Genomic DNA, 14,329 nt, shown 5'->3' with positions numbered 1-14,329 from the left:
GCATCACAGAGTCTCACTGTGGTGTGGGGTGGAGTGGACAGGGAAAGCTGTCTGAGAACCAGTCAGGTCCCTAAGTCCTTTCCCCAATTCCAGTTCTCCCAGTAATTGCCTTTCCCCCAGCACAAGATGAGGTTTATTCTATGCAGAGGGTGAAAGCAGGCGTCTCTGGTTTGGGGGACAGCAGATGTAGTTGATGGTGCACGTCAGGGGGATTAGGTGAGCGTATGCCCTGTGAATGTTGTACACTAACTTTCCAACCCTTTTCCTGCCACTCAGCTCCTAAATTTCTAGCAGCTAGTCTTTTACTCTTCAGGCAGGAGATTAGAAATTTCTCTGGGAAATCTGACCAATCTAAGGGGAAAGAAATAAAAAAACCTATGGGGCTGGGGGGAGGATCCCCAACAAAAAGCCGTGATTGCAGAGATTCCAATCAGCCTTTCATTCTTATGAATAAAAAAACCAAGGATAATCAGACATCTGAGGAAATCCTGTAACCTGGAAGATAAAGTCTAAAACTAATAAACAAACAGTACAAAGCAACTTAGAGGAAATAGAGACCATAGAAAGAAAGGAAAACAGTGAAACAAACCAACAAATAAAACTCTATCCTTAAACCACAGAGAAATAAAAGAAGGTCATCAAAAATGAGCTGCTAAACAAACAGGAAGCTCAGAACAAGATGATCTCTTAGAAATTAAAAACCTGAGAGGAAAATGGGGGGAAAATCCCCATCTCATTTGAAGTATGGGAAGATAAGTTAAGGAACTCTCCCAGAATGGGTAGAAATGGAAAATGGGAAGGAAAAGATAAGAAAATAAGGAGATCCAATATCCTAATACAAGTAGCTCCAAAAAGAAAGATTAGGAATGGGGAAGGGAGGAAATTCTCAACAAAATTACTTGACAAAATTTCCCGAAACTGAAGGACTTGAGTTGCTGGATTATAAAGACTTACCAAGTGCCCAGCACTGTGGTTGAAAATAAACCCCTTTTAAGTATGTAATCTTTACAGTGAACTATTCAGTCACTGTTAAAAATGTAAAGAGTTATGAATAATACTGTTATGAAATTGTTGTATGTGTTTTTTGGCATACATATGTATGCATTTCTGTTGGGGATGTACCTAGGAGTCAAATTGTTGGGTCATAGAATATTAGTAAATAATGTCAAATAGTTTTCCAAGTGATTGGAAATATAATGTCCATTTATATCAATTTATACCCAGTCAAAAACTGAAAACAACTCAAATGTCCCCTCTATAAGAGAATGGATAAATAAGTTTTAGTATGAAATACTATACAGCAGTGAATATGCCAAGGTTTTATGACATCCAACAATATGGAGGAATTCACAAACATTGTTGAGTGAAAGAAGTCAGACAAAAGGAGTATATGTTGTATGACTCCATCTGAGTAAATTCAAAGACAGGCAAAACTCAACTATGATGATAGGAGTCAGGATTGTGGTTACCTTTGGAGAGGGGTGGTGTCTGAGGGGGCAAGTAGGGGGCTTCTAGGGAGCTGGTAATATTCCATTTTAATATGTACATGGTGGTTACTTGGTGTGTACATTCTGAAAACTCATTAAGCTGTACCCTTATCATTTGTATCCTTTTCTGTTTAAATGTTATATTAAAAAGTTAAATTAGAGAGCCGGCCTAGTGGCATAGTGGTTAAGTTTGCATGCTCCCCTTTGGCGGCCTAGGGTTTGCAGGTTTGGATCCCAGGCGTGGACCTACCGCTCATCAAGCCATGCCGCAGCAGGTGTCCCACATATAAAGTGGAGGAAGATCGGCACGGATGTTAGCCCAGGGCCAATCTTCCTCAGCAAAAAGAGGAGGATTGGCAACAGATGTTAGCTCAGGGCTAATCTTCTTCACCAAAAAAAAAAAAAGTTAAAGAATTAAAATTATAAGCATATAAATTAAGTTGATTCATTGAAAATTAAGTTGATTCGTGGAAAGGTGTTCTGAAGTTAATGTTAATTGAAATTAGCAGGACAAAACTATGTTAACGCTGTAATAGTGAAAAATTTTTGTACATGTATACATGGAGGTTTGGGGAAAGGACATAATATTGTAAGTAGTTGGTATTTCAATTTATTATTCTTTTATGTAAATTAGCATCTTATAAAGGAAGAAAGAAAACCACATGTGTCTGCTGGTTGTGTTACTATTCTAAAACAAGATTGTCCTGTCCTAGATTATTGCCTCAGAATTGGGATAAGCTAATGATTGGTGATCAGCTAATGTTGGTAGTTTTTGTTTTTGTTTTTTTTTTAAGATTTATCATAAGGCAAATAGTAGCATGACTGCCCCCTTTACTTTCAAATGTGACATTTATGAAGATGTGATATGTCCCTATTTCTCTTCTTTATCTATTTCTCCTTGTTTCCTAGGTTTTTGTGGAGACCCTGGATAAGTGTTTTGAAAATGTTTGTGAATTGGATTTGATCTTCCATATGGATAAGGTACCTTCTCTCCCAAACCAGGGTTACCAAAAAACTAAGGGTCTAGGACATCTCTAGCCACCTCTCTGCCTTCATGTTCTTTGTTTTGGTTTTTTACTCTAGGGATAGTCCTAGAACCTGTTTTATTTAATAACTTAAGTTTAATAGTTTTGGGGGTATTTTGCTAAGATCTGTTACCAGTTTTAACGCACACAGGATTATTACTGGGACTATATCATGGTTCATCTTTTACAGACAGACTTTTTGGTGTAGGACAATAGTATCACTAGAATGACTGGCTACCAGGCCAAAGGTGAGATAAATAGTTGATTTTATGTTGATTACAAATGAGTTTCCTAGACATAGTCCAATAACAGTGAGGCTTTGGAATAATCTTGACACAGGGGCTTTGACTTTCCTAGTAAAATTTATATTTTTCCTAAAGAGTAATGGAGTGACTAAGACATCAGTAACATACTTTGAGGTCAGTCAGGTGATATTCTGTAGGGAAACCAACTGTCAGAGGCAGAATTGAAACGTTCTAAAGTACATGTTCTCCGATTTGTGTTGCTAGCATAACTGACATGGCCTATCTCCTCTCGTGCCAAATTAAACATGGGAGATAGCCAGCAAGGGGATAGGAACTACCACATTTATTTTGTCCAACTAGGCACATGCTGTACCCTGTGCTGTTCACTGGTGGAGACTGGTGCATCTTAGGTTTGCTTGGTCCTGGTTTTTCTTCAGCTATTTGTTGTCACTACGATCTGTGGCCCTTGGAAGGAGATAATGATTTTTAGGAGACCACTACTCATTGCTAAGCCATGATCCTTTATTAACTTGTTTTCATCGTGATGAAGTAGGTGTGTTTAGATCCATCTAGAGGACTTTGTTGTCATTTTCCAATAGGATCTCCAGTCTCTGTTAACTCTCCCACGGTTCTCAGATGATACTTTCCGGGCTTACGCAATGAGTGCATTCTTAAGGTTGAATGTTGGAAAGGAGTGAAGTTTTCCTTCTCAACATCTCGCTTGGCTCTGTGGCTTGATGAGCAGCCTGATGTGGGAGAATCCCAGAACCCCATTCCTTCTGTAGATACCTGACTTGGGGCTTCCTGATAGCCTCACAAGGCTTCCAGAGCTCACAGGTGCTTTTGAGGTGGTCACTCTCCCTTTTCTAAAATCCCTTTGAAAGGATTTTAGAAACTTCAAAGACCTCTTAGCCCCCTCTTTACAAGCAGTTGGAGTTGCTTTAGGCTTGTCAGTTGTTAAAGGTGCTGCTATCTTGTAATTTCTGTTAAGGAGAGCCATAGTTCAAATCTAGCTTCTTTTTGTACTAGTGGGAAAAAAAGATTAAAGTTAAAGAGACTTGAGAATGTCGGAGGAATGGAGGGATGCCTTCTATAGATCTTATTGTTATTGTTTTAAAACAATCTTGTTTATTGTGAAATACAAGATGTTACTTTTGGGGTTACCACCTAGTTTCAAAGTAGATACTTTTGCAGATGCCACCTGTTGCTTATCAGGCAGGAGATGAATCCACATCTCAAAGCATGGATTAAGGGATAGGTTTTACTAGGGAGAGGGGAAATTCCCAAGCAAGAGAAGAGAAGGAACAGATCTCCCATCCTCCAAATGTCCCCATGGAGAGGTGTGTTGGGGCCAGTCTCTGCTGGAGTGACTCACCCTCCACCCTCCTCTGTAAGTGTGCTCTCTTTTATCAGGCAACTGTGGGAGTAGCCTTACCTGTGAGGAGGTACACAAACTGTGTGGACACCAGGCAGTCTATTTGGGTGCTCACTGCTTATAGAAGTTGTCTGGGAATGCTAGCTGCCCAGCTGAAAACTTTGGAGCCTGTGGGATGATACACCTGGAGGAAGCAATTGCAGGTCCTCTGGGAAATTGAGCTTTGGGTCCTTTGCATTTTAGTATACAATTTAGGGTCAGCTTATAAGTTACACACACACCCCCCCACACATGCACACACACACCCACACACATATATACAATTTAGAGTCAGCTTATAAGTTACACACACACACACACAGTTGGGATTTTGATTGGAATTGCACTGAATCTATAGAACATTTGAGGAGAATTTACATCTTTACAATATTGAGTTTTATCTGTATTATGGTATATCCATTTCTTTAGGTCGTCTTTGAGGTTTCTCAATGAACTTTTATAATTTCTCCCACAGTGGTTTTATATATCTCTTATTAAATTTGTTCCTAGATACCTGTATTTTATGTATGTTTTAAGCATATTCATTTTTTTATTTTTGCTATATAGATGTCACTTTATTTCTGTATGTTGATGTTGAATCCAGAGATTGTGTTAAACTGTTATTAATTCTGATATTTTATCTGTAAACATTTTGCCCATTTATTTCCAATCCTTGTATCTTTCATGACTTTTTCGTGCTTTGCTTTGCTGACTAGGAATTCCAGTGTAATGTAGAATAGAAGTAGTGATAGTAGGCATCTCGTTTGGATCCTGATTTCAAAGAGAAGCTGTCACTCTGTCACCATGAAGTACAGTATTTGCTATATATATAGTATTTGAAGTATAGTAGGTTTTTTGGTAAATATTCTTTATCAGGTTAAGGAAGTTTGCTCCCTTCTCTTCCTAGTGGGTAAGAAGTGTTAGTCATGAAAGGGTATTAAAATGTATCAAAAGCTTTTTCTCCATCTCCTCAGGTAGTCATGATTTTTTGCCTTATCATTCTAATATTGTTTTTTAAATATTTGTAAGGATACCTGCTAAAGCAGTAAAGTAATTCCAGTCCTAACTATTTTATTGGGCATGGCTTTAAAAGGAAATAAAAGGCCATAAAAATGTTCTTTCTTATATGTCTTATCTTCAAATAAGTTCCATAAAATATTTTGCTGCTGCTGCAAATTTCTTTTGCAGTTTATAAAACTTTATTTTTAGTTGTTCACATGACATCAGGAAATTACTCTCCATATCTCCTGAGGTTTTTGAAAAGTGATGATGTAAGGAGTCAGAATCGCACTCTACTCACCTTTCAAATGTCTGAAGGTGTCTTGCAGCAGGTGATTTTCTTTTAGTGGGATTTCAAACTTATCTCTGCCCTCACATAGAGCAGTTGCTAATTCAGACATATCTTCTATTGATAGTAGAAAATGGTCTTTTTACTCAGATAGGCAAAGGACCTGTCATAAGATAGTAGGAATATCACCTTGAATGCCATCCTTCTTTTTTTTTTTGGTGAGGAAGATCAGCCCTGAGCTAACATCCATGCCAATCCTCCTCTTTTTGCTGAGGAAGACTGGCCCTGAGCCAACATCTATTACCAATCCTCCTCCTTTTTCTCTCCAAAGCCCCAGTAGATAGCTGTATGTCATAGCTGCCCATCCTTCTAGTTGCTGTATGTGGGACGCCACCTCAGCATGGCCAGACAAGCAGTGCATCGGTGCACGCCCGGAATCCGAACCTGGGCCGCCAGCAGTGGAGCGCACGTGCCCAACCACTAAGCCACAGGGCCGGCTCCATGCCATCCTTCTTAATTGAAGAATCTCTCCACCTGACATCAGAACTCCCATCAGTCCCTAGACCTTTACACTCTGCATTAGATTGTCACAGAGAGCTGCCCCATTACCCTAAGCAGATGTGGCTAGAGTAGCAGGCCTGTGTAAGGACCAGATATGACTGAATTCCTGCTGCCCTGGCAATTTGTTTATTTCTAATCTGGAGATTTCTTTTTCAGCTTCCTAAATTGTTTTTGTTAATACTCTTTTTTTAATCACTGCTGCTCTCTTTACTTCTTATCTCTCCTTTTCTTCCTGTCTTAAAGGAAGATTTGCTCCATTCTGTTTCTAGAGCTAAGTCCTTTTCCTGTCTTTCCCCAATGTACACCACAATCTTGCTTCTTCAGCTCGTCTCTGAGGGGTCTTTATTTGTTCCTTCTTGTGTAACTACAGATCTTTCCAGATGGCCCCAGTCTCTCACAGAATCAGCTCTTCCTGTGTTTCTGCTGCCCCTTTTAACTGTCGTTCCATTTCTGTCATTTCATTTAACGTAAACTTCTTGAATGAGGGAGTGATTTACACCCAGTCTTGCATTTCTACTTCATCTGTTCCCTTTCTGGAGCCCCATAACCTGGTTTTCTGTCCTCCCCAAAATTCGCTGATGATTTCCTAATCCCATTTGCCACTCATCACGTTCTCTAATGCTTCTGCAGTATTTGATACTATTCATCATTCCACGGAGCACTGCCTTCTTAATGCTTTTTCCATCTTTGTTTCTGTCACATAGAACCCTCCTGGTTTTACCCTTATTCTCTTCCCACCTTCTATCACTAAATTACGTTGTCATTTCTTACCCTGCTCTTCTCCGTTCCGTGTTTCCACTATAGATCTCATCCGTTTCTCATACTTAAACCATTATCCATCTAGGTAATTTCCAAATTGGTAATTTCTAGTCCTGATGTATGGCCTGAGTCCTATTCCTATATTTCCAACTGCCTGAAGACATTTCTTCCTCATTTCATTCTAGCGTCTTATTTCTTCTTGCCACTTTGTATCTGGAGCCAGATTCAGCATGCCTCCTGAAAACCGTTTCTTTCCCCAGCTTCCCTTTTCCAGTGGTGCTACCACCATTCTCTGTCAAATACACTCAAAGCCTTCCCTCCCTCTTCCTTGCTTCCAACAGCCAGTCAATCACTAAAACCTGTTGCTTCTTCCTGTAGGGTCCATCTTATATCTTGTTCTTAGATTCACCAGTTATTAACATTTGGCACATTTGCTTTTATGTCTCTCTCTGTGGATATATACTTCCTGAACCATGTAAGTTAGTTGCAGACATCATAACTTTTCATTCCTGAATACTTCGGCACACATCCCCTAAGAACAAGGACACTGTCTTATATAATATGTTGTGCATAATTCTCTAATTAACATACGTAATTGCAACATAATTAAATGAAAACATAATTAACATATTTGGGAAATTTAACATTAATAAATACTGTTGTTCAATATGTAGTTCATATTTAAATTTCCTCACTTGTCCCAGCAATGCCCTTTATATAGATTTTTTTTGTTTTTTTTTTTTTAGGTGAGGAAGATCGGCCCTGAGCTAATATCCATTGCCAATCTTCCTCTTATTGCTTGAGGAAGATTGTTCCTGAGCTAACATCCGTGCCATTCTTCCTCTATTTTGTATGTGGGACACCACCACAGCATGGCTTGATGTGCAGTGTGTAGGTCCGCGCCCAGGATCCAAACCCACGAACCCTGGGCCGCTGAAGTGGAGTGCGCGAACCCAACCACTATGCCATCAGGCCAGCCCCCTTTATGTAGATTTTTTAAATCCTAATTCTGACCGTGAGTCAAGCACTGTCTTTAGTTATGGTGCCTCTTGATTTCAGTTGTGTCTATCAGATTTTCTAATCTCATTTTCTCTTCTTTCTTCTTAATCCTGCACACTGGAATTAGATTTGTTTTCCTAAAGCACCCTTTAGACTTCCTTGGCCACAGACCTGTTTTGGTCCCCCATTATCAAGCCTTGACCCCCTAGCCAGGCATTCAAGGCTGGCCATAATTGTCCCTCTTCTGTCTTGGCCTTACTTACCATTACTTCTTGGCAGATACCTTCTGCTCCAGCCAGAGTGGACCAGTCTTAGTCACTTTGTAATTCCTGCTCAGAGCCTCTGTCTGCATTGCCTTTTCACATCTTTTTGTAACTGAATCCAGCCTGAGCTTCAAGCTCAGCTCCAGTCGTACCACCCTAAATCTTGTCCTTGTTACCCTGGCCCATCGTGATCTCTGTGGACCATATATAGTGCTGTTTCTGTCCTTTTGTACCTTAGTTTATGTAAGTCTGTGTGTTTTCCCTACTTGATTAGACCGTCCTTATCTTTGTGTTTGCTCTTGTCCCTCTCACTGGATCTGGCATGGTGTCTTTTTCTGAGTGAGGTAGTCTTCAGGTGAGTGTCACTAAAGACTTTTCAGGTCTCTAGCCTCATAAAAGTGTTCATGATTGAAACTGCTGCAGGCTGGAGCAAAGTCTGGTTTCGTCTCTGGGGTAGTCCTCAGCTCTCCAGACTGTGCCATTTGGAGCTTATCTTGCCTCAGGCAGTTGGTTCCCTTTTGCCTTCAGAAATCCCCAGACACAGCTCAATATCGTGACTGAGTTGGGTATTGATGTGAATTATGGTGAGTTGAGTTTTGTTCAAAGAAAACCATGTGAGTAGCCTGATATTCCGATCTACCAGTATCTCAACAGCAAAGCTGGGTTTGGAATTCACTTGGGCTTTCAAGATTTGGTCATCAGAGTCACAATTCAGTGCCTATGTCAAGGTAATTTATCCAGCCTTTTTATAGATTTCAATCTGCAATGGGCTATCTCAGGAGAGTTGGAATGTATGCTTTTGGGCAGATCTGAGCCCGAGAAACCTCATAGTATGGAATTTAAAATCTCTGCTAAATATAGGCTGCAGAAATGGGAAAATGCTGAGGGCTCAAAATTGAAATGAACTGGCGAGCCCTAAGATGAAAGGATCATAAACAGTAATAATGGATTATTATGGTGCTTGTTCAATGTCCCTTCTGGGAAAAGAGCTTGTGATAACAAAGCTCATTAATGCCTTCCACACCCTCGTGATGTTGAAGTAGGTATCCTGATTGCTAGTCTCCAGGAATGGCGGAAAGAGTGAGGGATACATGTTTTGGCCTAGAAGAAGAAGACATTCTGTTTGAGTTTTAGTTCATGTGAAAGGTGCTAGTTGGCATGTCTGACTGTCCCTGGCTACCTCTGTTTCTCTTTCTTGATGTGCCTAAGAGAGACAAGGGGAGATGAGGTCTGCCTTTTGTTCCATCGCATCCTGAGCCCTTCTCTGCTAATGCTTGATAGATAAGAATTTTGTGGTAGAGTATTTTTCAGAGGCCAATATCTTATTCCCTCAGGACAAGTGACAGAGACCAGCAATAATGATTTCTTAAATTTCCAATATTGCTATACTTTGTTTTGAGAAAAGAAAGCAGGAAAAGCTAAGATTGCTCAAAGCTACACTTAATGTCTACTATAGTACACACTCTTACTTTCCTTACTTGAACTTTGCACTGCCTCTATGCACAATCTCATTGATTGCCTGCCAATCGAAATTACAGGGAACCTTTTTGGTTTGTTTAATCATTCCTTATTACTGGTTAAGGGCATTAGGATGGCAGTGCACATCCTGTGCACACAAAACAGCAAAATGTGACCTTTAGAGCTGTTTGTTTTTGGCCTTTTCAATAAAACCTAGTATTTGCCAGGATTGTAGTCAATAGCAAATCTTATTACCAATGATATTATTAGGATGTGTTACAGTTAAAACAAATTGTATATCACTTTGATTGCTGATGCATAGGCGCCCTAAAAGGCTGGAATTGAGATTCGGTTCTACTGTTCTTGCTATTATCCTTTAGGATGCAGAAGAGAATGGGCCTACTCTGAGATAAAAAGCAGAATTTCTTGATCCCTAGTTGAGAACCCTTTGCCAGGCTTTATGTTTGTATCAATCTAGGTAGGCTAGGTAATATATAACTCCAAAATTCTAGTAGCTTATAACCAACCAAGTTTATTTCTCACTCATTCATGTGGCCACTGTAGTGTCTCCATTCACTGGAGTCACTTGGTGGTCCAGGTGGATGGACATCCTCCTCAGCATGTACTTCCACCTGGCGCTTGTGCGTTGGCTTTTAAAGTGACACACCCCATTGCGCTCACGTTTCACTGGTCAAGGCAAGTCACATGGCCACACCTAAGGGGCAAGGGATGTGCAGTCTTACCATGTGGCCGGGATGGGGGAGAACTGAAATAGTTTTGACTATTACTAATGACTACGACAGTTTTTTCATTTATTGTCTTAGAGGAAACACTGACATTTGCTTCATATCATTTGGTATCAGAAAAATAGAGGAGGGGCCGGCCCCATGGCTTAGCGGTTGAGTGTGCGCGCTCCGCTGCTGGTGGCCCAGGTTCGCATCCCAGGTGCGCACCGACGCACTGCCTCTCCGGCCATGCTGAGGCCGCGTCCCACATACAGCAGCTAGAAGGATGTGAAACTATGACATACAACTATCTACTGGGGCTTTGAGGGAAAACTAAATAAATAAAATTATAAAAAAAAAAAAGAAAAATAGAGGAATGCTCTTATAAGAAGAAACATGGTTGAATCTTAGAAAAAGGCATCTCATGTAGCAACTTTTCAATTTCTCTAACAGAATATTTGGCATTTATATCTGATATACTTCCCAAATAAATTTAAGGTGACTTAAGAAATTAAAATTCCCTAACAGAATAATTGCTTCCATATCTGAGAAGCAGGTACCTCCCTCCTTACAGAGACTTTCCTCAAATCGTCTGTCCTTACCTTGGCTCTCTGACCTTGGAAAAGTACTAGTGTCTGTTGACAGTGTTTTTGTCTTTTTTTCTCTGATTATCAGACAAACAACAGTTTTTTTTTTTTTATTTTATTATTTTTTTTGTGGGGAAGATCAGCCCTGAGCTAACATCCACGCTAATCCTCCTCTTTTTGCTGAGGAAGACCGGCTCTGAGCTAACATCTATTGCCAGTCCTCCTCTTTTTTTCCCCCAAATCCCCAGTAGATAGTTGTGTATCATAGTTGCACATCCTTGTAGTTGCTGTATGTGGGACGCAGCCTCAGCATGGCCGGAGAAGTGGTACGTCGGTGCACACCTGGGATCCGAACCCGGGCCGCCAGTAGCGGAGTGCGCACACTTAACCGGTAAGCCACGGGGCTAGCCCCAGTTTATTTTTGATAAATTATTTATAATAAATTAACATTTATTAATGAGAAGGACACTGTGCAAGATATGGAGATACGAAGATGGAAAAGACAGATGCCCTATCCTCAAGAAGCTCATAGTCCAACTAGAAAGATGGGTCACATGGAGACGGTCTTTGATCTTGGAGTAAGCAACATTTTTTGGAAAAGGTACCCTAAGTTGAATGTAATTTTTCAGTAGGCATGGTGTTATATGAGGGAGCTCTCATCTTGCACTACTTTAATTTATAGAAGTGATCACAAACACTGCATTCAGTCAAATATATATGGTATATCTGCATATTGTACTTCATAAAACTAAAGTGTATGTAAATTATTTATACAGAATAATACAGTACCAAATCAGGAGCTCTTTTATTTAATGATTTTTGATCAGAGGTAGAGAAAGAAGAGTGGGTCTTGGAAGATAGGGCTGTTTCTGAGGCCAGGGTCTGAAATGGAGGTGGGCAGGATAGATGGTGGCCCATCTGCAGCTTTTGGCTGGGAGTCTGGGGTCCTAGATATGGAAGCCTGTTAGGCAACCTCCTGACTGAGTGCAGTGGCCCAGGCTGAGTGTGTAACAACATAGGCAAGGCTGGGCGAGCCTCACAGTAGTGACGGCCCTAAGTCAGATAGCTGGGGAAAAACACCAGCAATTTGAGGTGGTAGATCAATGCTAAGTGAGAAGAGCAATGAGGGCTGTATGAATTTTGAGTAGAGCAATCATCAAGGGGAGGGGGAGTCATTGGAAGGGAAGTGAATGTTGATTGGGCAGCTGCCAAGTGCCAGGCATTGTGCTAGGTACTTTATCCCAGTAATTTTTATAAAGTAGGTGAAAATGTCCCTGTATAACAGATCAGGAAGTTGAGGCTTAGGCTCAAGTGCGTGAAACTTAACCATGTTCTTTTCACTAAACCACAGAATTTGAGAATTTTGAAGTGTGAATATCATGATAGATATGATATGTAAAAATTTATGGAATTTGTCGATTTCTGTTTCCAAAACCAGAATTCTGGGAGACAAAGGCTCAAGGTATGGTGGGGGGTGGGGAGGAATGTGTGAACATTAAGGGTGAGGGCCGCTGGAGATTTGGAATTATGCATAAACTTCGGCTAGACAAAGGGTCTGCTGGTGAAGGCATTAGTGGCATTTTGGGCAGTACCATTTTTCATGGAATTGCTAGTGTTTAGCATCCCTGACCCCCTCTGCTAAATGCAGAGGGGTCAGTGGTACGTGGGAGTGGTATGTCCTAGATGAAGAGTACTGGGTTAGAATTCGGGGTGTGTGCATGGGATTAGTCGGAGAGAAGAAGTAGATGGCGATCAGACTGTGGAGAGCCTTCTCCTCTACATTTCTGAGTCCAGTGGACACTTCCTAGTGTCCTTCTCACCAAGCAGTTTTGACACTTTCTCTTTTTTTTTTTATGTTTTTTTTTGATGAGGAAGATTGGCCCTGAGCTAACATCTGTTGCCAATCGTCCTCCTTTTGCTTGAGGAAGATTGTCTCTGAGCCAACATCTGTGCCAGTCTTCCTCTGTTTTGTATGTGGAACACCTCCACTGCACGGCTTGATGAGTGGTGCGTAGGTCCATGCCCGGGATTGGTACCTGCAAACCCCAGCCCGCCAAAGTGGAGTGCACGAACTTAACCACCATGCCACCAGGCCGGCCCCAGAACACTTTCTCATTCTTAAAGCATTGTTTGATCCTGGTTTCCATTCACCTGATATTTTATCTACCTTTCTGGCTATTCCATATGGCATTTTGGGCTTCTTACCTCTTAAATGGTCCCCTTCTCTTTTCTTTTAGATACTCTCTTCTTAGGAAATCTCATATAATCCCATGGCTTCAGTTATCTGTCTGCTGGTGACTCCTAAATTACCATCTGAACTCACTGCACTTCAAACTCAGTTATGTCCAAAACTGAATCTCCAGCCCCCTGCGTCTCCAGGCTGACAATCTGACTCAACCTTCAAGGAAGTTAGTCTTTAGAAAACCTTTCCTGATGTTCCCCTCCTTGCCTATAGACTGAACTTGTCTTGTTTCCCCCAGCACCCTCAACTACTTTTGCCATTGCATTTAACACAGTATGTTGTTTTTGCTTATTTGCCTGGCTGGTTAAGAGCACAAACTCTAGAGCCTTCATGGCTGGGCTTGAATCCTGGCTCTGCCACTTACAAACTGTGACTTGTACCTTAGGAACTTATATGTGGACAGGGAATGGTGATAGTACCCAGCTTATATGGTGGATGTAAGCATTGAATATATGGAAAGTGCCTGGAACAGGACCTGTACATAGTAAGTATTTCATTCTTTGGTTTGTCCCCCACCCCAGATATTATTAAGGTAAGGATCAGACTGTCTTGTTCACCACTGCATTTCCAGATATTAGCACAATATTTGGCACATACTGGTTACTCAGTTATTGTTGAATTCATTTATCCATCTGCTGTTCTAGGGGCTGGGGAAATAGTTAATATAACATTCCTGTCTTCATGAATCTTATATCTACCAGGGGGATGTTACGTGGTGATAAGTGCAGGGGAGAAAGTAAAGCAGGCTGAGGGGGAGGTAGATATGGCTTGATATTTTATATAGGGTGGTTAGGGAAGGATATCTGGTAAGATGGCATTTGAGCAAACACCTGAAGGAAGTAAGAGAATTGAGAGATACGTGGCTCTCCGGAGAAGAACATTCCAGGTAGCTGGAACAACAAGTACCAAGACCTTGAACCATAGAAGTGAGAAAAGTGGGAAGTAATAGATGAGTTAGGGGTGGGGAAGAGGATTGGATGAGTCATTGTAGGTCTTTGTTAACCAAAGAAATTGGTGCGAGTCACTACCTCTGGGGAGGGGAGCTAGGTAAGTGTGGGCACTAACTTTTAGAAATGTTGTACTGTCTGCATAAATTGCCTGTTTATCACCCTGGGTCTTTTAGGCCCACTGCACTGAAGACTACAGACAATCTTTTCTCTATGTAAGCTTTATTGCCTAGCACGGTAAACAGTTAAACCACTCTGCTGCTCAGAGGCAAAGTCTGAGCTTGAAGCCAGATAAATTGATAGATTGTCTGCAAATTATCCCTTCACCC

General features: G+C 41.0%; 1 protein-coding gene across 2 annotated transcripts in view; it reads left to right on the top strand.

Moving 5' to 3' along the window:
- The window catches only part of AP3S2 (adaptor related protein complex 3 subunit sigma 2), a 55,371-nt gene that overhangs the window by 21,992 nt on the left and 19,050 nt on the right, over positions 1-14,329 (top strand). Inside the window, exon 4 of one of the 2 annotated variants that reach the window (XM_058542450.1) lies at positions 2,397-2,468. The exons of the other annotated variant lie outside the window; for it this stretch is intronic. Coding sequence (XP_058398433.1) covers positions 2,397-2,468 — 72 coding nt within the window. The remainder of the gene's footprint in view (positions 1-2,396; positions 2,469-14,329) is intronic. 2 annotated transcript variants of the gene reach the window in all.

Source organism: Diceros bicornis, chromosome 5 (assembly GCF_020826845.1).
Source record: "Diceros bicornis minor isolate mBicDic1 chromosome 5, mDicBic1.mat.cur, whole genome shotgun sequence".
Classification (NCBI taxonomy): Eukaryota; Metazoa; Chordata; class Mammalia; order Perissodactyla; family Rhinocerotidae; genus Diceros; species Diceros bicornis.
This window is presented reverse-complemented; position numbering and strand designations above follow the sequence as displayed.